General features: G+C 41.5%; 1 protein-coding gene and 1 long non-coding RNA gene across 3 annotated transcripts in view; one reads left to right on the top strand and one right to left on the bottom strand.

Annotated features, from left to right (window-relative positions):
* Positions 1-23403, bottom strand: part of RHBDL2 (rhomboid like 2) — a 38700-nt gene extending 15297 nt beyond the window's left edge. The window contains exons 1-4 of one of the 2 annotated variants that reach the window (XM_039851040.1): positions 23167-23403; positions 6589-6855; positions 3943-4091; positions 1014-1126 (exon numbers count right to left, since the gene is read on the bottom strand). In XM_039851040.1, coding sequence (XP_039706974.1) covers positions 1014-1126; positions 3943-4091; positions 6589-6837 — 511 coding nt within the window. In that variant the 5' untranslated portion in view covers positions 6838-6855; positions 23167-23403. Of the gene's footprint in view, positions 1-963; positions 1127-3942; positions 4092-6588; positions 6856-23166 lie in introns of both variants that reach the window. The other variant, XM_039851039.1, reaches the window with a different exon arrangement.
* The window catches only part of LOC120593282 (uncharacterized), a 62512-nt gene that overhangs the window by 28463 nt on the left and 7446 nt on the right, over positions 1-26603 (top strand). The window lies entirely within an intron of this gene.

Raw genomic sequence — 26603 nt, 5'->3', positions numbered from 1 at the left:
GATATCCTCCAATGAGCAAAGGGTTAAATAAATGGTGGTATATTCATACCATGGAATACTACTCAGCAATAAAAATGAAGTATTGATACATGCAACAACCTAGATAATTAATCTCCAGAGAATTATACAGAATGAAGAAAGCCAATCCCAAAGAGCTATATACTGTATTATTCCATTTATATAACATTCTTGAAGTGAGAAACTTATAGAAATAGAGACCAGATTAGTGGTTGCCCGGGGTAAAGGAGGGTTTGGGGGTGGGAGGGAAGAGGGCATAGCTTGTGGTGTTGGAAATGTGTTGTGTCTTGACTGTATCAATGTGGATATCCTGGTCGTGGTACCGTACTATAATTTTGCAAGCTGTTACCATTGTGGGGTTTGGATAAAGGGTACATGGTACCTCTAGGTATTTACTTCTTACAACTGCAGTGTACATCTATAATTGCCTCAAAATAAATTAACTTTAAAAAATGTTTCAAATAAATAAATAAATAAATAGATGAATATTCTGATATTTTCTGCCCATACTGTAATGTATCATCTTAGGCTCAACCAATTTTAAAGATCACAGGTATATGCTACTAGTCCCTACTCAGTCTTTGGGCCTCTTTAACTATTCTCTAAATTCTCTTAAATTTCTTTTTCTTAAATGCAAATTTGATCAGGTTACTTTCCAAAATCATTAGTCTGACACATAAGGGCCCTCATGATCTGACTTTAGGCCTTTACCCAACATATGCACCTAGGCATCAAACTACTCATTTTCCAATTGTGCAAAACCCTGTCTGTGAGATAGCTACCTGAGGATAGTCATAATGAGTTATTTCTATATGCCTATCTTTTCTCTGATATCTCTAATTAACTTATCTCCAAGGCTTATTAGATTTCCTAGCACGTATTAGAAGTACAATACATCTTAAATAAGAAGCCCATTATCAATGTTTATTACCTTTGCTTTATTACCTACTAAGAGTCCAGAGGTGTTGATTTCATGTTGCCCTCGGAACACTAACCTGCAATCACTCCTGCCAGGTACACCAGCCCCACTCGGAGGCCTTTGTGGACCATTTCCAAGGGAATACCCAAAATGAGCTGCATAATAAGATTCCCCAAGATGTGCTGAACTCTGCAGAGACAAATACAGTTGTCAAATATTCTAACCCAGGCAGCTATTTCCTTAGGGGAGCAATAGGCATTGAAGTGTTGTTTCTAGTTAAAGACTTGCTTAACTTGAATTCCATTTTCTAAATTTTTTAGCAAGACTTTTTTTTTTTTTTAAATAAAATCTTACATGGAGCTTCAATATGGAAAACCGATAAAAAGGTATTTTAGAAGCATACATTTATTTCACAATTTCTGTTTAATAATAATTACTGATAACGTCAAACAGAGAGCAATGAGACTGGCTTAAGGAGTGTAAACTTGAAATTAGGCTTAGAGAACAATTGCCATTTTATGTCAGCCTTAGCATCTGATTTTGTTTCAGTTGCATAGTATTGAGAGAATGCCAATTCACTCATACTGAGTTTACATTTCAATAGATTTTTAAACAACTTCAATCTCAGAATGTTCTATAATAAAACAGAGATGGCAAGAGAAACCTCATTTCCAGTTTTTAAAAAAAGTTTGTGAGAATAAAAAAAACTTACCTAGAAACACTAGCTAAAGATGGAATCTCTCATGTACTACAATTTGGCATATAACATATTGGAGTACAAGTGTTTCTTATTATAGTTTTTAAATAGGTAAAAATATTTTAAAATAAAATTCATATTATTTTGCTTGTCACACTCCACAAGGATCTCTGGAGAATCTCTGAATGTAATATGCTAAATTCTCCCATTAGAGTAATCCTCAATTTAGTGGCTATGTAGCACAATGCTTTTTTTTTTTTTTTAAGAGATTTCAGGTTAAAGCAAAAAGTTAAAAAACAAAGTAGTTGTTGGATCTTCCACAAAATGCAGCAGATTTTGTATTGTTTTACGTTATCATTTACTTAACAAATATCCAGCAGATCACTAAAGAGGTTCCCTGGGCATACCTGGCAGAACAGATTACTTACCCTTATGGCCATGTGCGCACCCAGCCACAACTCTCTGTCCAAGCCATCTTCACAGATATAGGAGAGGTAACGTAATTCATCAAAGAATAGTCTAGCAAGGACAGTTATACTAGTCTTATGGAGACCTCAAGCATAAAGGGGATTTGGAACCATGCGCACTTTGTGATAGCGAACAAGGTCAAAGAAAGTCATCCATCCCATCCTGTCCTCTGGAAACAGCTCGAAGACGAGGTGACCAATAACACAAAAATCCCAAAGAATCACCCCAAGCACTCTTTCTGCTGCTAAACATCCAGAGTAGAAGTAGCAGAGAGATAAGATCCTATCAAATACCTGAAATAGAAATAACTAATTTTTTCATCCAAATTTTATTCACCCTTTAAGGTCTAACATAAATTCATGTCATCTGTGAAGCTATCCCCATTCTGATCTTTCTCTCTTTCTGTTCATGTTACCGTAGCTAATCCAACATCTATTTTTTTTATCCCTTCTCTACCTCCTCTACTGAGGCTAGAAGAGCTAATACTTTCCTAACCTCTCTTTGGTAGGGTTAGCTGCATCACAGCAGCCAACTTGCAACCATGAAAGAAAGGCCAAGGGAAAAGCCGGGGTTCCAGCACAGGACCTAGAGTCCTGGCTTCATTAAACTGGTGAACGAACCACCTACCTGTGTGCTGCTTACACGGGAAAAAATTGGCCTTCATTTGTTTAAGCCTGTTAGATTTTTTCATTACTTGCATCGAAAAACATTCCTAATTTATGCAACCCCATATGTGACATGTCCTACACAGCCTTGCATATTCTTTTTGAGTGCCTTAACGTGTGTCAATTATGTGAAAATTATGTTATAATCATTGTCTGATTTAATCACAGCAACCCTATGAGGTAGGTACTGTTACCCCATTTTACAGATGTGGAAACTGAGGCACAAAGAGATTAAGTAACTACTGTATATTATAATATTATACTGCCTTGCATTATTAGTTAACTGTTCCCCCCTTACAATTTTAAATTCTTTGAGTGCAGGAGCCACAATTGCTTACAACATACTTGTTAAATGGAAAACCAAAGTGTGGAAGTGTCCACAAAAACTGGGCAATTTTGTCCCTGACTTGTCAAGCCTCTGAGCCCACATCCTGCCATGGAATGCTATTTAGCCACAGGCTACAGTCATCCTTCAAGGTTCAGGGCTGGCTAGGTCACATAAAGTTGGCCTCATCTGAAACTCCAAAAGTCCACCACAGAGGTGGGGCCAGCAGCAAGTTGTCCACCGTCTGCAGTGGACATGATGAATCATGGATTCTGAGCAAGGTCATAAAAGGCTATTAGCATTTAAGAATTACAAGCAAAAGTAAAAGGCAGACACTGCATCTCCTATTGTTTGTATTATTTTAGATGGATAATGGTATTTACATTCATCAAAATGTTCATGAATTAATTTTTTTAAGTGTGTGATAGGGCAGAGAGAGTGGGGAGTGATGTTTCATCTCTTAAAGGAAACATTTAACAATGTCAGACAACCAGGGGACATGTTTTTGATTCGGTAATGATTTGATCTTTTCTCATTAATATCTCTATGTAAATACTAGTATTAGGCAGTTATAATGCAATGTAAAGTACACTGGACTTGGAGTCAGCACTAATGGGGTGAGGTCCTAGCTCTCTGCAACTTAGCAGTGTGACAAGGAGCAAGTAACTACACCCCTTAAGCCTCAGACATAAAACGGCGAGAGTTACACCTGCCTCTAGGGTTGCTGTGAGGCTCAAACAAGATATAGACATGAAAGAACCTTATCAATGGTAAAGCACTGAACAAATGTTAAGGATTACAATTACTGATAGTCCCTTCTAACATCAGTGACTTAACTGTCATTCCTTACCCAGCATGTACCAGCATGTATGAGATAAATCTCCAGGCTTCCTCCCTCTTCGTAGGATTGTAGATAAATGGACTTTCCAAGATGCCTGTGTCCAAGGTGATCCACTGTTTCTGAGGCTTCCACACAGCATAGTAAATAAACACTGCCAGCTGACAGGGAGGGACAGACATGGATATTAACCACACCTTCTGCAGAGAGGCCCTCCCAAAGCCCATTGGGCACTACCTTTGTTTCAAATGGTTAGCTGTCAAGTGGGACACTCCGTAGCATGTGTTCAGAAGATGACAGAAATTACATTTCCCTGCCATATATTTGACCATATAATTGTGGTCATATCCTACTTCCTTAAGAAATTAGGAGCAGCCCTAGCCCAAACTGCAAAGACTCTTTCTTAACCTCTTTTTCCTCTTAAATACCCACTGCGCTCATCATTCTTGCCTCCACCATTTGGTCTTTCATTTACAACTTACTATGAAATTAAGTCACTGCTGGCTTCCAAAGAATAGAGTAGGGAAAGGGAAATATAGTAACTTTACAGTTGAGAAACCTGGCAAACACAACCTAAACCAAGTGATGAAGGCTAATGTCATCAGGGATATCAGGTGGAATGTCCTTTACTCTCTGATGCAATGTGAATGTGAAGAGAAGGGCATTTCACCTCTTTGGTGTTCTTCCCCCAAATCCATACCTCCAGTCTTATCATGAGAAAAACATCAGACAAATCCTACATTCTATAGGATACCTGGCCAGTACTACTCAAAACTAGCAAAGTCATGAAAAACAAAGACAAATTGAGAAACTGTCACAGATTAGAAGAGACTGGGAAGGCATGACACTTAATGCAATGTGACATCCTGCATTGGAGGGTACAGGAGGGACAGAAAGAGGATATTAATGGAAAAATTGGTAATTATCCAAACAAAGTCTGGAGTTTACTCAATAGTAATATACCAACACAAGTTTCTTGGTTTTGACAAATGTACTATGGAAATGTAAGATATTAACAGTGGGAGAAACTGTGTGAAGGGTGCATGGGAACTCTCTGTACAATCTTTGTAACTTTTCTATCAAGTTAAAATTATTCTAAATAAAAAATGTTTTGAAAATAATTTTTAGTAAAAAAGCTGCTCTTTCTGTGACAGGCAGGTATCTCAGCACCTGCCCCATAATCTTTCTGTGGAAAACTGCCTTGTCCATAGCACTCATTGTCTAAGCCATCATGTTGTGTACCATGTGACCATATCCCATTCTTGTCCACCGCCACCACGTGATGTGGACATGTGGCTAAAAGGAGAACACTAGATAGAATGCTGAAAAAAGCAGAAAGAATTCTTATGGCTTCCTAATTGCAGGTTGTCTCACAATAAAACCCCTTGAGAAAACTTAGAGCTATGCCTCTCCAATCAAAACAGCCTTGACAAAAGCTTCTCCCAGGAATCTTTACACGTTAGTCTTATCTTTATCTGAGCCATAAGAGGCTACATCCCAGTGATAGTTCATTTTATGTGTTGACTGGGCTAGACCACAATACTCAGAAGGTATTTTTAGAGAAGATTAATGTTTAAATCCGTAGACTTTGATTACCCTCCTTAATATGGGTGAGCCTTATCCAATCAGCTGAAGGCCATAATAGAACAAAGACTGATGCCCTCTGAGGAAAAGGGAATTTTGCCAGCAGACTGCCTTCAAATCCCAGCTGTAACTCTTATCCCGTAGGTCTCCAGTCTGCCTGCCCAACCTGTAGATTTTGAACTTGCCAAGCTTCCACAATGGCATGAGCCAATTCTTTAAATTAATACCTCTCTCTCAATATATGTGTAGATAGATAGATGATAGATAGGTAGATAGATAGATAGATAGATAGATAGATGTGTACATAAACACATCCTATTGGTTCTGTTTCTTCTAAAGAACCCTGACCAACACAGTCCCTGATAAGGAAGTTGAGGCATTGGTGGGAATTAAGAGGATTACATTAAGGACTTCCAAATGCCCTTGAAGTCCTCTGCCAATTTCTTTACGAGACTTCATGGTGTGGGAAAAAAAGCCTAAGTTTAATGAGGTTCAGGAGAAGCCCAGTCCTGGCTCAGTCACTATGTATGTGACCTGGAGCAAGTTATTCCACATCTCCGGGCCTTGTACTCTCTTTGGGAAAACAAGAGGACTGACTAGATCTGAGTCTGAAAACACACTCATGCTGCCCATTGTAGACATCATTAGAGGCTCCCATTTTTTTCCCACTAAGTTTTGGAGGCAGCCAATAACTCTTGTAAATATATGGCTCACCAGCCAATCTAAGTCAGTTCACGAAATCAAACCAATTTGCCGTCTCAAGAATATTTGGTTTCCAAAACCCCCACCAGCTAAAATGAAGTGAAGCCACTGAAGTTATAGTCACTGCCGGGCAGGGGACTTGTTTGAAAAATAACGCTTAACCTTTGACTAAAAATAACTGGGAATATAGGAAAAACCTGGAGAGGGAACTCTGCAGAGGCTGAGGTTAAATTATGTGCATGCTGTACTTGCCACCCTCGAACTCTCTTCTCACACGTTTTCCAGTCTCTTACCTAGATCTGAGCTAAACCCCAGTTCATTTGCAGTTTCCCAATGGTACTCACACTAGTGCCCACCACCCAGCATGTTTACCTCAGCAATGCTAATGGAGATGATGAACACTGGAGGTGGGAGGCAGTTAGCTCTCTCCAGGTATGTTCTTCGGACATTTTCAGGAAGCATCCACTTTGAGACAATCCTGTGGACCTTTTTATTCTTGAAGGGATCTTTACCTTTTCCATCCTCTTTCATTTCCTTCTCTTCCTCCAGCTCTTCTTCTATGTCTCTACCCATATTCATATTCACATCCTCCATCTCCAAATCATGAGCAGCAGCCATCATCCTTGGTCCTACCTCCACCTGAAAGGGACATGAATATCAGGGAAAACCAAATGACCCTATAGTCCTCAGGCCATGGTTCTTTCCTGAGTTTTCTGGCATAATTATTGGTTTCCAAAGCCTTTACTGTATGTTAATAGAAGGCAACTGAAGACCTGCTGTGTGCCCAAATACTCATAATATCCATATCCTCATCACCAGTGTGTAATTGTGACAAAGTGCTAGGGTCTTTCCAAACAAGGGACAAGGCTCCCAGGGGTCAATTCTGGTTTCATCTACTGCCACCACCCAAGCGGATGGACTGGAGTCTTGAAGTGGCAACACTACCTTGTATACCCCTTCCTTCCCCTCTGCCACTGACTTTCAAATCATCCATTAGTTTTGCCCCAAAGGTGATGTGTCTCAGAACCCAAACCATACATACTGCATAATTGAACTCAGTTTTGTCTAGCTTAACTGAGCAATCTCCTTTCCCCTCTTTGTTTCATCTTGCTTCATCTCACTCCTAGGTTTCTGATTCAGAATCAAGTCATTTATTAAGCATCTACTATGTATCAGGGACTATGCTGGGGACTGTCACATCTGTTGACTCACTGGATTCCCACAACAACCCCAGGAAGTAGGGATTTGTAGCTCCATTTATAGATAAAAGGCAGGTTCCCACCCATTTCCCAAAAACCGCATAATTTTGATAAACTTCAAACTTACATCCTCTCTTTCGAAATTATCAGTATCCTTTCTAAAACATCACTGCTGCCTATTCTGCAACACACTTGAGTTAACGAGGCCATTCCCTACTGGTTCTCCAGGTACAGCATCAGCACCCTTGCTGAAATCCATCTTCCTAATAACTTTAATTTTATTTAATTTTATTGACATAAAATTAACCGATAACTCTCTGACACCTAAAACTCTTGGCTGAGTTTCTACTAATTTCTACACCCAGTGTTCCCTTGAACTCAATCCTCAACATTCAGTCATTCGGACATTTATTCAACAAATGTTCATTGAAAACCTACTATGTATCAGGCCACCATCCCTATTCCAAAATGTTTATAATGTAATGGAAGTGACAGAGGTCAATAAAAATTACACAAATAATTATATAATTACAACAGTGCTAAGTGGTACCAGGCAGATACTAGGATATTGGGCAGCATGTCTACAACAGTGAGGCCTGATTTACACACTCTTTCTTCTCCCTGTGCCATGATGCTATCTGTCCTGTCCTTCTCCTTTTGGGTTGGTTCTGTTATTTTTTCACTCCTGGTTAAATTAAACTACTTAAATCACGCAATCGAAAGTTTCCATGATCAAAAAAGCTGGATGGTGGTGATGGTTGCTCAATGTAGATGTAGTTAACTCTACTGAAATGTACACTTAAAAATAGTTAAATGGTAAATTTTATGTTATGTGTATTTTACCACACACATACAAAAACTAAACAGTAACATTAAACTTTCAGGGTCATTGTGAAGACTAGATAGCATATAATGTTCGTCACCAGTGTGCACTTAATAAATAGTATCTAATGCCACTGATGTTTTCAGCTTAGTTTAATGTATCTACACCTCCCAAATGACCCCAAAATAATTATTTTTTAAAGCATGACATGTGGAGCCAGATGACTGAGATTAAAACAACTCTACAGCATATCAGCTGTAACCTTAGATCACTTAAATTCTCTGAGCCTCAAATTATATTTTTTAAATGGTTGTAAAATACACATGACATAAAATTAACCATTTTAATCATTTTAAACTGTACAATTCAATGGCATTAAGTACATTTAAAATGTTGTGCAACCTTCACTACTATCTAATTCCAAAACTTCTTTGTCACCCATTCCTCCTCCCTCCAGCCCCTGGCAACCACTAATCTGCTTTCTGTCTCTATGGATTTTGCTATCCTGGTTGTCTCATTTAAATGGAATTGTACAATATATGGCCTTTTGTGTCTGGCTTCCTTCACTTAGTAAAAGTCTTCAAAGTTTATCATGTCGTAGCACGTGTCAGTATTCCATTCTTTTTTAGAGATGAATGATATTGCATTGCATAGAAAGATATACCACATTTTGTTTATCTATTTATCTCTTGAAGGCCATTGGCTTGTTTCTACCTTTTGGCTACTTTGAACAGAGCAACTATGAACATTCCTGTGTAAGTTTTGTTTAAACAACTGTTTTCAATTATTTGGGGCATATACCTAGGAGTGGAATTGCTGGGTCATATGGTAATTCTACGTTTAACCTATTGAGAAATCCTCAGATTCCATTTTAGAGTGGGAATAATAATAGCACTTACCTGAACATTGTTGAGAAGATTTTTGAGAAAACGCATGTAAAGCACTCAGAATAGTATCTGGCACGTAGTAAACAGTCCATAATTGTTAGTTATGATTGGTTATGAATGGAAAGGTGGGTGTGTGGATAGATGGATGACTGGAAATCAAGTCAAATTCATTGTGTTTTCAAATGTATTTCATCAGGCAAGTTTCCACATTACAGTAGGTTAGAGTTTAAATCTAGGGAAGAAGAGAATTTTCCTTTCATTTTATTTTCCCCGGTGACTTTTCTGAAAGGCTTCTTCCTTCTCTCCCCCCATCTTCTACCCTCGCGCTCACCCAGACTTGCAAGGTCAGACGTTAAGTCCACAGACATAACTATTTTCTTAATTTTCCTTGGATATTGATGATTATTTCTAGCTTTTTGTCACTTCTCATAATTGGCAAGAAAGTGTGAATTTAAGATCAGCAGCTTTAAGCACAAATATTAAAGCACTTTTAAAATAAGTTCAGTTAGGGATGATTCACATAGTATTAATAAACCCTACTGTAAATTTTAACACCATATACGTTCATTTTATGAAGAAATAAAATTCCACATTGTTAACAATACAACTTTATATCTATAAAAGACACTAGAAAAGTGAGGTGTACATTCCCCTTCAATTTTCTCTTTTCTCCCAATTTCAAAATTTCCAGAAATTTTCAAGCCCAATATTTTAGATATTTTAATGAAATACATTTCCTGTGCTGCAAAGATATCGGACCCACTGGGTTTCTCTGAGACTCACTGCTGTCTGCTCTCTTCTTGGCATGTACAGTAAAGGGATCCGACATGTAGTTCCAGCTACTTTAGGCTCTAACAGATGAGTGCGTTGGTAGCGACTGCAGCATTTTCTTTTTACCTCTCAGTCAATCACTGTCACACTCTGACTTCTATACCTGTCTGTGTGCCTTGCTCCCTGAGAACAGGAGCCTCTCCCTGCTTCATCTTATCTTCAGCATCCGGTACTGGATGTTCACAGGTGCTGCTTCTAGTCACTGACATGCCCCATCTTTCTCACTCCTATTTATCTTCTGCTCCCACTCCTGAATTTCTGAGCACAATTCACCACCTTGAAAACATGACCAAACACATTGGCAACAAAGAAATAAACTGATCCATATTTATGATGGTGTGTGGAAATAGGTGCAGTTTATGAAGTGTAAGTGGCCTTTTTGGAAGGCAATTGGGCAGTATCTATAAAGTATGAAAAGCATTTACCTTTTAATAGAACCACACTACTTCTAGAAATCTATCCTACAAATGAATTTGAGCAAGTACACAAGGCATATTTCAAAGAAGTTCTGGACAGAACCATTAGAGCAGTAAAAAATTACAAAGAACCAAATGTACTTTAATCAAGTCGTCGCATTTTCTGACAGTTCTAATTCTTAGGTAGTTCTTCCTTATTCTGTGTTGAAATCTGCTCACCAGCACTTCTGCTCGTGGGTCGAAAGTTTCCTAAGGCTTCACAAAGCGAGTCTAATCTAAGGTCATGTCATTAATTTTGTCCCTGCGTGCGTGTGGCCTCTGTAGGTCAAAGTTGGGATGGAGTGTCTGAAAACTTCGTATTACCAGGATTTGGGGAGGTCCAACTGAATAGGGCAGGAGTCTCAAAACAAGTAAGCCATGATCACAACTTCGCAGAGTTATAAAAGCATCAACAGCTATCAGCTTATTTATTTGGCCACTCTCATCACAGTGTTACTCATTGAGTGGAATTATTTACTGCACTGGTGGTACTTTCTTACTAAGCAAAGATCATGCAGGTTTCTTGAGCTTTCTTTAATATTGGCTTGATGTTTTTGCTTCACCTCCTACCTCTTATCTGTAGCAAGTGGCTGCCTACTCTTTGTTGAAATCACACACACACACACACACACACACACCCCCCAAAATGGGATAGCATTGCTGTGAAATGTTCTCATCCTACTAGTAGGGACCAGCAGGCTTAGATTTTTAGAAAGAATGTTGGAGTTATAGAAAAGACTCATAGCCTTCTGGTTAAAGATGGAGCTGTTCTCCCTGCACTGCAAGAACCAAACATCTTCCTTCCCCTCATGGCCGGCAAGTATTCTTCAGAAGAGGAAAAGAGGAATGAACTTCCCTACTTCCTGACTTATCTGCTAGAAGCATTGTTTGTGTTATGAATCATGGCACCTGTGTGTTGGCCAAGGGTTGGGAAGGGCAGGGCTGTGCTCATTTACCCAGAATAGCCGTCCACCCTTAAAAAAAAACTGTAATATAAATTTTCATAAGGAGATTTACAGAGGAGACTCTTAACATCAGCAAGGGATTGTTCCAAAGACCTCTCAGGTGTCCTCATTCACTATATGCCACATAGCGTCTCTCACAATTATGCTGTAAATTAGAGTAAGAAAGTTTTAAGTGATTCTGTTTCAGAACCTAAATCATTCTTGAATGCCAAAGTAAAGTTATTTATAAAATTTGTCATTTGAGGAGAATTAACCATGTTCAACGCTTTGCACCTGAGGTCCCAAAGAAGAAAAGAAAAGGAAAACTTGTGTCTCTTTTCATCTTTTGGTAGTTTAATCTCTCTCAAAGAACAGTTTCTGCACTGGGTGAAGCACTCACTACAACCACTTCCCAAGAACTTTTCCTTGTACCTGTGTGACCCACATGGCGATCTATTGATATCAGAGATCCTAGACACCACCAAATTTGCTATTCCATGACAATTTATCCAAAACTTCTCTTTATGGCAAAAAAAAAAGTCACTTTCTTTTCATTTCTCTCTCTGGCACTATCAAGTGATTTCTTTTTATGAGTCATTTCTACTCCAACAAGAAACAAAGATTTTAATCACTGCATGCAGGTTACTTAAAGGCTATCACTAGTAGAGAATAAACAGTTAAGTCATGCACGATGTCAAGGTGCAACAGTAGGCCTAGCTCACTAACTGGTAAATGACTGACACAGGAAAAGCCAGTCTTTCAAGTCACATTCATTTACAATGGGTTTTGAGGGTAGTTAATGAAATAAGAAAGCTGTAAGTTTGAATCTGCAAATGTTAAGGACTAACAGTGTATTCTTTTGATAATGCCTATGTAGTGATCGTTTGTCAATTTTCTTGGAGAATTCCTCATCCTATGAATCTTGGTGGGCAGCAGGGACCACTTCCCACTACAGAAGCTAAAAATTACCAACACTCACTTTCCTAGACAGCTAAGGCTCAGATATGTGACTTCAGCTTGACCCGGCAGCTGGATTTGCTTAGGATTTTTGATGCTACAGCTGGAGATGGGGGAAATTCTTTACATAGTTCATTGTAAAGCAGTAGCAGCAATATCTAGTATCCAACCTTTGCCATTGGGATCAGTGTGGCATCCAGCATCCAGTGCTAGCGGTATCCTTGATGATGGCCGCAGCAGTGAGCATACAGCAACAACAATGAGGCTGTCTTTGCCTACCTGGCTCTGTGATGTGATTTGTGCATAGTTCTAGGTGCTGGGTCTCCCTTTGTGTCTGCTTATTTCCCAAACCTTGTTTCTACAGCCTTCTAGTGATTTTATAGTCTACCTGTGATATTATGATATACTAAGAAATAAATATTTGGTTTTCATTACCAGTTCCTGGCACAGAGTTTCTAAAATCCTTGGAATTTCCTGAGTGATAAGAGTGAGAGAAGCATCTTTTGTTATTTATAATAAGCCCCTCTCAACTATACTAGAGTTTATGCTAACAAAGTGACATTTGGCAGATGGGAGCCGGTTGCCAAAGGAAACAACCATGTGATTAGAGGCTTGGAACTTTCAGTCCCCACCTCTGGGTAAGGGAGAGGGCTAAAGATTGAGTTTCATCACCAATCATCAGTAATTTAATCAATCACGCCTATGTAATGGAACCTTCATTAAAACCCTAAACAAAGAGATTTGGAGCGCTTACATGTTGGTGAACATATCAAGGTGCTGGAAGGATGGCATACCCAGAGAGGGCGTGGAAGCTCCACATTCCTTCCCAGGTACCTTGCCGTATGCATCTCTTCCATTTGGCTATGCCTGGGTTGTATCCTTTGCAGTGAACTGGTAATAGTAAGGAAAGTCATCTCCTGAGTTGTGTGAGCTGCTCTAGCAAATTATTGAACCTGAGAAAGGGAACATAGAAACCCTCAATGTATAATCAGAAGTGCTGGAAACCCAGACTTGCAATTGGCATCTGAAGTGGGGAGCAGTCTTGTGAGACTGAGCCCTTCATCTGTGGGGCAGTTAAGCATCAGAATTGCTTGTCGTAGAAAACTCACATTTGGTGCCAGAAGTGTGAGTAGGAGTAGAGAAATAGTTTTCCTTTCACTACCCAGTGTCCTTTCAATAACATTTATTTACTGATATAATCAGCCAGAATCAGTTTCTGTCCCTTGCAACCAAGAACCTAACTAACACACCTGAATAGCCAGGAAACTCTTTGAAACTTTATTTGGGGTCTTCCTGTTACAAGTAAACTCATTTCCTGTTCTGTGTTTGGGAGACATAGTGTAAGGAGAGCACAGAACCAGTAGACCTATTTTCTGGTCTAGACTCTTCCATTTCCTGGTTATGCGACCTGGAACAAATCCTTCCCCAGTTCTGAGCAACAGTTCTCTCACATGCACAGTGAACAGTCTGTACTAGACCATTAAAAGCTATGCTTTAGAATCCCTTCAGGAACTTCTTTTTCAACATCTGTTTTCATACAGATTCCTCATCCCCATTTCTGAAGAAACTAATTTAATAGATTTAGTAGATCCCTGACAAGTATACCAATGAAGTGGAGGCAGCAGCACCTTTGAGAATCATAAACTAAGGATCTCCAAGGTCCACTCCATCTCACATACTCTCACCTTCTAATGGAAGACACAGTTTTATTGCTGTATTCCTTGTGCCCAAAAGTTTCCTGGCACACAGGTGTTCAGAAAGTACTTGTATCTGAGTAAAGGGTAAACAGAAACTCTCTGCAACTTTTCCGTAAATCTAAAATTATTCCAAAAGAAAAAGCTTATTTAAAAGAATACTGGAAAGAAGGAAGGAGGGAAGGAGGAGGGAGCGGGCAGGAAGGAATTTTACCCACACCACATAAACCGTTACATCATTGCATGTTGAAAAGCACCTCCCACCACCCTTTTCTTCTGCACATACATCCCACCCCCACCCCACCCCATTATCGCTCCGCCATCATTGAGCTGTCAGCGGTGACCTGTGGAATCATTATGCTATAATGGCTACAAAAGGGCTCGTGGCCTGTCTTTGAGGACCACCATTCCTTGTGCTTGGAACTGTAAAGATCTGAGTTCTACTCCCAGAATTCATGCTTAATTTCACTGGCCCTCAGTTTCCTCAGCTATAAAATAGAGCTCTTCTCTCCCGTGGTTATCTTACAAAATTATTCTCATTAATTTTCACAACAACCTCGTAGGTAGGATGATAATGTCCCCATTTTATAGATAAGGAAACTCAGGCCTCCAGAGAATTTGATCAAGGTCCTGCAGCCAGTGAGGGGAGGGCTCAGAGATGAGCCTAGGACATCTGACTCCAAAAGCTCCACATGGTCCTCTGCCCTTTGATTTCTACACACCAAGTGTTAAAGAAGTGTACATCTTTATTTCGATTATTTCCATTCCATCCTTCCCTCTACCCCTACTCTCCCTCTTCTTCATCCAGCTCCCCAAACTGACCCAAACTAGACCTTAGGAGTTCCCAGAGCTATAGAAGAATTGGCAGGTCATCAAGCCTTGGGGATGGGGCTGGGAATCCCCACCACTCCCGTGTCTGCCACAAGGAGTCGGGGTGGAGACAGGCGTCCCAGAAAGGAAGGATTTGCCTCTCTAAGAACCCAAAGGACTAAGTCAGGCTCACCTTCTCCTCTTCACCTCACTCAGGAGAACACTGGCCACCACCTTAGACAACTCCTCTCAGGCAGAAGAAATTTTAGATCATTAGCTTGTGCTGCTTTCCTAGCTGCATTCAAACAAGTAGTTTCTAAATATCTGAATTGTTTTTTTAAACAGCTGGCCACATTCATTTATCGGTACCAGGCGGGCCCCTGCCGAGGTTGAGTGCAGCCTTGATGTGGCCTGGGAGCGCAGGAGGCTGGGCAGCAGGCTGTGCTGGGTGTGCCCAATTGCTGCCCAGCTGGGCCTGGCAGGAAGGCTTTTGGTGGTGTTGCTAGGCAACCTGGGTAATTGGAGAGGCCACGGATTGGGCTTCTGGGCCACAAAGATTAAGAGCCTCCTTCATCATACTGCAAACCATCATTATTCCCAGTTCCAGAGGCCTACAGCAATCTCTGTGGTTATAGCCTGAAAGAGTGCTTTTTTAGCTACACAAATTAAGAACCAGCTTTTCAATATTATGGGTTAGTGGCTGTGGTTGTTTCTTTTTGCTACGTCTTTGAGGGTACACTTGGAATAAATAGGCAAAAGATCTAAAAACATAAAATGCCTTCACAAACCCTCTTTTCCAAAAGTTTTCCTTCTTCCTGAAGCAAAGCAGCTTGCCCTCAATTGTGAGGGCAACTCAGGTAGGGACACTCTGCTCCCTGAGGTCTCTGCATGCCCACAATGTGTTAAAAGCTTCTTTGGAATCCCACAACTGTGGCCGTGGTTCAGGGTGGAGGGACCAGGGTCTTGGTCATGTGCAAGGCCACTCAGCACAATAGTTTCTTTGTGTCTCTCCCATTCCAAGACAATCACAATATCTCTTCTTCCCAGTCTACAGAACCATTTTCACTTATACTATTTCAGTGGATCCTCCCAGCTGTCTTGGGACCAAGACGTCATTATTATTCCTTTTTACAGATGAACAACCAAGGCAAAAAGAGGCACCTATGATTACATACCTAGTCACAGCAAAGCTAGGGCACCAACCCATTTTTCTGAGGCCAGATCCTAGGCTCTCTACTACGCCACACTGCCTCCCCACGGAGCTATTTAAGATATTACGTATATTTTACTACCCTATTACAATATGAAAAATACTAATAATAATACACACTGGTACAGAGACAAAGAACTTCATCCTGTATCTCATACCATCCTCAACATATCTTCCTTGTTGATTGCAGTCGGGCTTCAAAGCTGCCTCATGTACACTGAGGAATACAGTCCAGAAGAATTCTCAAAGATGGACACACTATTTAACTTTGTGAACAGACCTAGCACACAAGAACACAGAGCTGAAGGAAAACCCTGACCCTGAGCCATCTCCTCCTTAATTCCAGAACTTGACTCTGATAGCATATTATGACTCTACGTTAGTCCCTTCAGTAAGGAGGCAGAATCATTGCTTTGATTAGATATTTGTAGGTGTTTTTTCAAAACTCTTTCACTGCCTCATCTACAGTGTTTCTTAAATAGTGGTCCATTGATCATGACCAACTGTGCCAGTTTGCATGGAACTAAGGATTTCTTGGGATGTGGACAGTTCTGGACAAACTGAGGATAGTTAGTCACCATATCATAGACCACCTATATCAAAATCATCTGGGAATGTCAGGCAAAGACAATTGGTTCTAATCTTAGGGCGGTGGTTCTTAACCCTGACTACACATCAGAATTGTCTGAAAATACTGTAAAAAAGTATTGACATCTGAGCTCACCCTAGATCAATGGAATCGGAGTCTCTGGAACTAGGGCCTGGGTATCAGTATTTTTTAATGTGCAGCCAAAACTAAAAATTCCTCCCCTAGAAATCTGAATTCAGAGAGTCTGCTCAGGGGTCTTGCCCAGGAATCTGCATGCCTTTTTAACAGCTCCCCGGGGGGTTCTTATGTACACCCCAGTTTGATAACTAATGAATTCTTACATGATGTGTGCATTCATTGGACAAGCATTTCCTAAATGCCCTGTATATGTTAGGCTCTGGAAACACAAGGAAAAAAAGCAAACAAAACGAAACAAAAAAAACAGCCACCTCCTGTTCCCCAGGCTCTCTCTATCCAGTGAGAAATAAAGACCTACAAATTGTTCCAATATAGAATACAGCAATTTAGATTTTAAAATGGGTCAGCATCATCAGGGTGGTTATAGTTACTCAGTTCCCAGAAGCCCAGTGTTGTAGATTAAAGACGAAACATGTTATTTGCCATTCCTCCCACTAAAAGATGGGGTTTGTCCTTCCCTTCCTTACAATTAGGCCAGCCTTATGACTAGTTTTGACCAATGATACATGGCAGAAGTAGTGCTGGGTACCTCTCAAGGCCAGGCCTCAAGAGATCTCAGCCCCCACTTTGGTTCCTCTTAGAATTCTCCTCCCTTTGTGAAGTCTGACACCATATAAGAGGGTTGACTATTTGAGGCTACTTTGCTATGAGGAAGTCCAAGCTACTCGCATGGAGAGATTGGCCGCATAGAAGAGCACCAAGATGCCAGACCTATGAATGAAGCCTTCTTGGATCTTCCAGCTCAGCTCATCCACTAACTGAATACAGATGTTCCTTGACTTACAATAGGGTTACATCTGACAAACCCAATGTAAGTTGAAAATATAGTAAGTTGAAAATGGATTTATTACACCTAACCTACTGAACATCATAGCTTAGCCTAGCCTACCTTAAAGTGCTCACGCTACTTACATTAGCCTGCAGTTCGGCAAAATCATCTCACTGCCACCACCCAGGATCACAAGAGAACACTGTATGTACTCCATATCACTAGCCCAGGAAAAGATCAAAATTCAAAGTACAGTTTCTACTGAGTGCATATCTCTTTCCCACAACCGTAAAGTCGAAAAATCATTAAGTTGAACCATCGTAAGTCAGAAACAACCAAGTGAATGACCCCAGCTGACACCACATAGAGCAGAGGAACTGAAAAGAATCATGACAAAATGAAATGGTTGTTGTTTTAGACTAAGTTTTGAGGTGGTTTGTTATACAGCCATAGCTACCAACACACCTCCTCGGAACTAGAAGATAGAATGACATCCCATGCCATTCTGCCTTCCCACAAACACTGTTCATCTTCCTATCCCTCCATAAAGGAGATGCAGACGTCTCACTTGAAACAGACTCTCAATTAGTCTCCATCTGTTTCCACTCCTGCCCCCTCCAAAACAAAACACAACACACTGTAAATCAGAATATATGACTGATTAAAATTCTTCAATGGTTTCCCATCATCTTCATAAAAACAGTATCCTTACCATTGCTGATAAGGACTTGCATGACCTGGCTCCTGCTTCTTTGTGGAATCCTACCAGTCTCACCCAACATCTCTAGGCTGCATACCACAGGGCCTTCTTTCTGTCCCAGGAACATACCACACTGTCCAGGCTCATGGTCTTTGCACTTGCCGTTCCCTCTACCTAACTCCTTCTCCTCTGTCCCTCACACACACACCAACACATATACACGAGGCTAGCTCCTTCATAACAAATAACACCTCCCTAGGAAGTCTTTCCTAATAAACCATCATGTAAATGAAGAAGGAAAGAAGACGGAAGTATAGAGTAGTAGAGAGAACACTAAAATAACGGCAGTCGGAAAACCCCGCTTGTTGCTCCAATTCTGCCCCTGCTCACCTATGGACGAGCCACTTCACCTCACCTGATCAGAATCCTCATCCCCACCAAGATGCATATGGCCAGTGATGTTATGTGCGCCATATACTAGAAGTCTTCACTTTTTTGTTCATGAGCCCTCATAAGAATTTTGAAAAAGCTATGACCCTCTCATACATTTTTAAGTTAATAACTAAAATTATTTTTCTCAAGTTAAAATTCATTCCAAGGCAGAATTTTCTGGCACAGTCTTTATTAGAGACATGCTTTAGATATATTTTCACCCAAACTTGGAAGCTAAGATTTAGTTTTTCAGTTTATGGAAATTGTCAATGAAAGAAACATCCAAACCTATAGGGAATTTTTATGAGTTTATCTGAGCCAAACTGACAACAATTGCTGGGAAGCAAAATCTCAATGGATTGAGAAAGTGCTCCCCAAAATGGCAATTTTGCAGCTTATTTTATATATTAGAATCAAAAGGGGAGACATAAAGGGGATTACATAAAATCCATTGGTTTAGATTAAGGGGGTGGGAAAAAGCAAAGTGGGGTAAAATCTATAAGACTGGATAAAAAGTAAAATAGACACATACTTCTTTTACAGTGGTGGGTACAGGATAATTAATAATTAATATTTACAGCACATAAAAATGGTATAAAGGTAACAAGATAACAATGAGGGGTTTTGTAGTCTCATGCTCTAATGCAGGGGTCCCCAACCCCTGGGCCATAGACCAGTACTGGTCCATGGCCTGTTAGGAACCGGGCTGCACAGCAGGAGGTGAGTGGTGGGAAGCAAGCGAAGCTTCATCTATATCTGCAGCTGCTTCCTAGCACTAGCATCACTGCCTCAACTCCACCTCAGATCATCAGGCATTAGATTCTCATAGGAGCACCAGTCCCTGGTGTCAAAAAGGTTGGGGACCACTGCTCTAATGCAATAGGTGTGTCCTGAGGGGTCTGGAAAAGGAGAGTATGATGACATTTCAAAGGTGTGTTATCTTAGATGCAAAAAGACAATAGATAAGCTCACTTAAAGTGAAAATTGACTTTTGTCAACAAAGCTACAGTTCTAAGATGTGACTATGTGTCATGGCCCACTTTTCATTAAAAATGTTTATGCTTAGACCATCCTATGTAGTTACTTTCAGTCTCTGAGTTTGTAGGGCCGCCCATGCTGGCCTCCCCTGAGCTTGGTCAGATTTAGAATATGGCTCCTCTTTGATCCACAAAATTGTCTACCATATAATCCAATTGTCAAAGGCAGTCCTCCCTATCAAATCAATCAACCAAACCAGAATATTTCTGACTGTAAGAAAATCCACCTTCATTTCTAAAAATTTCTATAAATGAGTTCATTTGCATCCCCATGACAACAAGCTCAAGTCCCACAGTTCTAATTTTATAATACATAGATAAAGAGCTAGAGCACTTTTGTTTAAGATAGAGAAGCATAATGGTTAAGAGCACACATTATAGAGGAAAGGTACAGAGATCAAGTCCTGATTTTGCCACTTAATAGCTCTGTGACCTTGGGCAACTTATTAAATAAACCTCTGGGTGCCTTGGGAACCTCATCTGTAAAAACGGCATACGTATTTACTTTATAGATCTGATATGAGTATTAAACAAGTTTATTATGCTATAAAACCTTTAGGATAGTGCCAGGCACATAATTAGCATTAAACAATCCCCAAGAAACGTACCGTAGAAAGATTCAGGGAGGATCTAGTAAAGAGAAGGGAAATAATGAAAGCAGAGTTGAAAAGGAGAACTTAAAAAAATCCAGATAAGCAGATTGCTTTCAGGAAAGAGTACCCGTGGAATTTGACAATCTGGAAACTGATTCCCCTAAAGCTATCCATGTCCACATTCCCCCAGTTCCAGGGCACTGGTGTATTCAACACAAACTCCCTGGGCACATTCGGAGCTTGATATAATTCCTGGTGTCCCAACTAAAACTCCATCTCTTTCTATTTAACTTAAGAAAGAGCAAGAATTGTAGATTAGTAAGCAATATATCCCTGAATTTGCTCCAGGTTGTACAAATGTAAATCATTCATAAATTTTAGTACTTTTATTAGGAAGAATAGATTAGCTGCAACCCAGCATATAGCTGAGGCCAAGAGCCCATAGATCAGGACATGGGACCATTCAGGAGGCCGGCCCTTCATGAACCATCTTAAAGCCCTAAAAAGGAAGGATTATTTCCTCGGACAGATAGGGACCCCATCAGGCTTAGAGACCTTGGTGTCATCTCCTCCACCCCTATGCATCAACCACATTTCTGAAACATAAATCAGATGTTCACCCTTTGCTAAATCCCTCCAATAGTTACCCAATGCCCTTGATAAAATATCTAGGTTCCAAAGCAAGGCACATAAGGACCTCACGACCTGAGTCTTGCCTATTTATACAGTCTCATTTCTTGCCATGCCTCCATATACACCCTATACTTCAGCCATACTGAGCCCCCAAGCAATTCCAGCTCTCTCTCTCTGCTAGGCCTTTTCACATACCTCCCTCTACTAGAATACCTTCCTTCCCCAATTTGTTCTCCTGGTGAAGTCCTAACACCCACTTTAAGGCTCTGTCCTAAACACCTCCTCTGTAAAGGCACATTGAGCATCTACCATGTGCCTGCCATTGCACTGGGCACTAGATACAGTGGAGAACAAAGCAGACACGGCAGAATTAAATGCCCCTCTTAGTTCTCTCAGCAAACTGTTCCTGTCTAAGGTACTATTGTCATCTTTATATTACCACCATCTCCTCCACAAAGGCTGTGAGCACCCTGAGAATAGGACTCCTGTTTTATTCATCTTCAAATCCCTATTATGGAGCCCATGAAATGCATCTAAAATATTTGCTGGATTCATTAACTCACAAAGGATTCATCAAACATTTTTATACCAAGGACATACAAGTTACTGCTTATACAACCATGAACCAACAGACACTGTCCCTGCCCTCTTGGGACCAACAGAGCACTTGATTGAATAAATAATGTATGAATGAGTGAATGAATTAATGAATCAGAAAAGGAATGTGCTCCTCCCCACTCAGATGAAGCATGCCAGAGCAGAGACGTACAGGAAGTACGAAGCCAGTGTCTAGGAAGTTGGAGATTGATGATATCCTTTTGTTCTGTCTGATATAGAGAAAATTATTAGCCATGTGACCTTAGGCAAGTCCTTTAACCTGTGCGTATCTTCATTTCTTCATTTGTAAAATAAGGATAATAATATAACAGGGCTATGATTAAATAAAATAATGCATTTAAAAGCAGAGTTGTTTTTTGGAACTTGTAGTTCCCACCATTTGCTCAGTGTGAGTGCACAGATTTAGAAACACAATAGTATAGCCTGTAGTGGACAACATCTCCCTCCAGCTCCAGGTCCCGGCCCTGACCTCTACTTCAGACTCCCAGGAGGCTCCTTCCTTGTTGAGCCTCATCCCGCCCCACCCCCCCCTTCTTGGCCTCTGTTTCTTCACAGTGCAGTTCTGTGCTTTTAAGGCCAGGGGTTGTCTTATATATCTTTATAAGCCTACGGGAGGTGGTGGTTAAGGAGAGACGCGTAGGAAGGGGGCCAAAGAAGAAGAGAAGAGCACAGATGCATATTGAGGCCCCATTATGTGCTGGCTCGATATCGACATGCATTGTCTCACGTAATCTTCATAATAATACCGCTTGCAGATGAGGAAACTGGGGCTCAGGAAGAGAACAGGAGAGGTGGGATATGAAACCAAGTGTCTCTGCGACTCTAAAAAAATGTTCCTTTATGCCACATTGCCCACCAACTTATAGATGATCATTAAACATCTGTTTAATAAGTTTCAGTTTTCTTATTCCCAGGTAGAGCAGAAATCGTGTGTTCCCCTACCCCAGAAAATCCAGATACATGTTCAAACAATGATGAATAAACGAATGGATAATAACAAATCAATGAATGAATGAATGAATGAATGAATGATATCCTTCATATGCGCCGTACCAGGAAGAAGGAAACAAATAACCCTGGGGAGGTGAAATACAGGAAGAAAGCAGAGACTGTCTTCCCTGGCTGTGGTCTCCAGGGCGCTGGATAGGGGCAGAAAACAAGCCACCCAGGAGAACTAGGAACGAGCTCTGTTGGAGGGAAGGAAACACTGGGAGGCAGGAGTTGGGGGGTAGCTTACTGGGGAGAATGCGATGAAGGGAAAAGAAGACCAGGGCAAGGAAGCAGAAGAGCATTACCTGGCCCCCACCTTGTTCCTGGGGAGAAGCCAAGAAACAGCCCCCTGACTTGTGGCCTAACATTTTGCCAAGTTTAAAAAGAAAGTTACAAGATCCCAAACGGCCACTTCTCGAGGCTACTTCAAAAGGGAGGTTGCCAAGGAAGCACCCTACAAGTCAGTCTCCTTCCCGAACTAGCCCTGGCCTGCCTCCCTTCCTGCCCCCATGCTTCCTGCCACCAACTCCCTTGTCCCCAAAGGGGACCCCCTCCACCCGCTCCCAGCTCCCACAGCTTACCTCCTTCCCTCTGGAGGCCAAAGGCGTCCCAGACAGGACTGGCTGGCTGCTCTCCTCCTTCCAGGCCTTCTGGGCCAGGGGGCTGCCTCTACTACCCTGCCGGTCCCGCCTAGACGGGCGCTCCTTGGCCCCTCCCAGAACTAAATTTGCCGGACAGGTTCCCAGCAGTCTGCACTGGGGGAGGGAGCCTGAGGAAATCCCCTCCCAGCCTTGAGCGGGGCTGAGCCAGCCAGCCCTGGCAGTCTCACTCCTGGGCTGGCCCTGGATGAATGAGTCCTCCCCCTCCTCCTGCCTGGGCCTGAGCCAGGGAGCCTGTGACAGCCTCTCTGCTCTTTCTCCGTAGTGGAGGCACTGAACTCCATTCCTCCTCCAAGTCCTACCCTCCTGCTCTATGTCTGGGTCTTCTGCCTTCTATTCTCAGCTCTCTGGGAAAAGACCTTAGCAGGGTGGTCTCTATCACTCTGCATCTGGTTGTGCTCTGGAGGGAAGCCAGATGCAATAGATGCTTAGAGGATAGCACTGTGAGGCTTAGTGACTATGGGAAGAGTTTACCCTCTCATGACCTAATTATCTCCCAAAGGCATCATCTCTAAATATCATCACATTGGGGGGTAGGGCTTCAACATACAGATTGGGGCTGTAAGGGACACAGTTCAGTCCATAGCACTATCTGCCAAAGGCAAGACTCAGGTCCCTTAAAAGTAAATGAGAACTGGAGGGGACGAAACAAGTAGGCTGAAGGAGAGCAGGAGGCTGGGAGATGCCTGAAGCAGGAGAGAGGGGCAGCTGAGGTGTTTCGTGGGGAGCTCATACCTACGTATGACGTCAGTGCACCCCACCCCTATTTTCTAGCTAAAGTAGGTGATAAGGTCACCTGCTAGGAGTTGGAGGGATCAAGATTGGGTGAGAGATTGAAGGAAATAGTCAAATATTTGAAAAACAGCTAGGAGGAGAGAAAAACGACCAAAGTAATGTAGAGGTTCACCGAGGGGTGACCAGATCCCAATCAGATCCACAAGGAGGCAGGAGTGAGAGGTTCCCCCAGAAAGTGAGAAAGTGAGAAAAGCAGGTCCTGTCCCAGGTGATATCACAGTCAGGTCAATGCAAAATGGTTGAGACCCAAGGTGAATGCCACCAATACCATTTGACCCCCAAGACTGGAGATTAAATTTTCATATAAGATGGAAAATGTCTCCTGAAAGAAGGCAGAGTTCTTTTTGACGCCTGCTCAAAAGGGCTGTGGACAGTCATGGAAGTGCGAAGAGCACATGAGACAAACACCGACAGTTCTTGGTCACAGAACTGCACAGAGGAAGGTGGCTGTGCCAGGTCAACTCCAGTATCTAGTTCTCCCCACCATGTAAAGCTGGACCCAGGCTGTCAGAGATACGACTGACCATTCCGACCCTGCAACCAACCTCCTTTGTCCGATTTCATCCTCAAAAAGCTGCTTCCTAATTGTGATTTTTCTTTCCCAGCTCTGCAATTTCAGAAAGTGAAGGTGTCTGCCCATACCCGATGCACCTAAGTTAGGAAGCACTTAGAGAGCAAAGCCTGTATCTTATTTACCTCTGTGTCCTCAGCAACCAGCACAGGGCGTGGTATTGAGTTGGGTTTCAAAAAGGTATTTGCAAAACAGATCTGAGGAGGGCTGATATAAATATTTTTTGTAAATTAATAAATTCTTATTTAGGAGCTGTATATCAGTTGTTTGGGAAGCTCATTAACATGAATCAGTACCTACAAATCACATTAGTTCAAAGATCTTGACAAGCTCACGTTTCTAAGCTTGCAAAATTCAGAGCCTGACCCTGGACTATGTTGACTTCACCAAGATTATGTCCCTTTGGGGTCAGCAAATCAGTCTTCTCCACATTTCTACCCAACCTAGCATCATCCCTCCCTATCTCTCATGAGGCCTAAAGGATCTTTTCCCATTTAGATGTTTCAATTTAAATTTCTAAAAATATTTGTGTGGCTTTTTTTTTTTTTTTCTCCAGCAACTCTTAGCTGTTCAGACAAAGAACATGGAAGGAGAGTGGTAGGATTGATTCAGGTCTAAATGGTGCAGAAAGACAAGGGCCAGACATCCTTCCAGCCAACTACAGCCCCATTTCTCGGAGAACAGCTCCTACCCACACCATCTCTTGGGACTTGGGCTGTCATTTATGTATTCTGTGATCAACATTGTCACAGTTATTGGGACATTGGTCACAGTGATTGGACTAGAGACGGAGGACATTAGACTCAGGGTGGCCAATTCCTCTCCCTTTCCTAAAAATTTGCAATAGGGATAAGAAGACTCTACTTTGTCTCTGCTTTTTTAGCTGAAACTAAAAGAAGTAAATCTTGGAGCTAAAGAGAATTCTTGTGTGGAGGTGCAGAGTAAACCAATCTCCACAGCACTCTGAGCTTACCACATTATTTGGGGGAAAACCCAGTCTTTCCCTCCTCTGTGTCTCCTTCACTACCCACACAGAACACTTCACTTCTGACACTTCAGGTCATCAAAAGTGAGGAGTGGGGTTCCCCACCAAACAATTCTCTGTGACATCAGCTGAGTGCCTTACAATTTAACTTAATTCTGACACTGTCTACCTGGAGATGGTGTCAGATCACACAGATTAAGGGCTCAGTCCGACAAGACTGACTCCTCCTTCAGATGCCATCACAAGTAATAGGTCCCCAGGTTACCTGCAACTTCTGTCCAACTTGACTACAAATCATAAGTTCCCATGTTCCCCTCCTTTGGGGTTCAATTAATTTGCTAGAGTTTCTCAGGGGACTCAGGGAAATACGTTTACCAGTTTATGAAAGGATATGATAAAGAATACAGATGAACAGGTAGGTGAAGAGATACATTGGGGGAAGTCTGAGAAGGTCGCAAGCAAAGGAGCTTCTGTCCCCATGGAGTTGGGGTGTGTCACCCTCCCAGTATGTGGATGTTAACCAACCTGAAAGCTCTTGGAATCCCATACCACTGGGATTTTATGGAAGCTTTTTTACATAGGCATGATCAATTATTAACTCCATTTCCAGCCCCTCTCTAGAGAGTGGGCAGGGGGCTGAAAATTCTAAGCTCTAACCATGACTTGGTCTTTCTGGTGACCAGCCCCATCCAGGATCCCACTCAGAGTTGTCTCATTAGAACAAAAGATGCTCCTAGTGCTCTTATCACTTGGGAAATTATGAGGGTTTTAGGGGCTTTGTGCCAGGAACTGGGGGCAGAGACCAATATATATATTTTATTATTTTACTCACATCATAACATCTACTACAATGTATTTAAATTATCTCTATCTATGTCTTTCTCTTTCCCTGCTAAAGGGCATGCCCCATAGTATGAATCCTTTAAGAGCAATAACCTTCTCTGTTTCATTTTTGTACCCATGCAGTTATGCTCAAAATATGATACAAAGTATGAAACGATAAATGTT

The sequence above is a fragment of the Pteropus medius genome, unplaced genomic scaffold (assembly GCF_902729225.1).
Source record: "Pteropus medius unplaced genomic scaffold, Ma_sr-lr_union100, whole genome shotgun sequence".
NCBI lineage: Eukaryota > Metazoa > Chordata > Mammalia > Chiroptera > Pteropodidae > Pteropus > Pteropus medius.
Note: the sequence above shows the minus strand (reverse complement) of the source record. Positions and strands in the feature narration are given on the sequence as shown.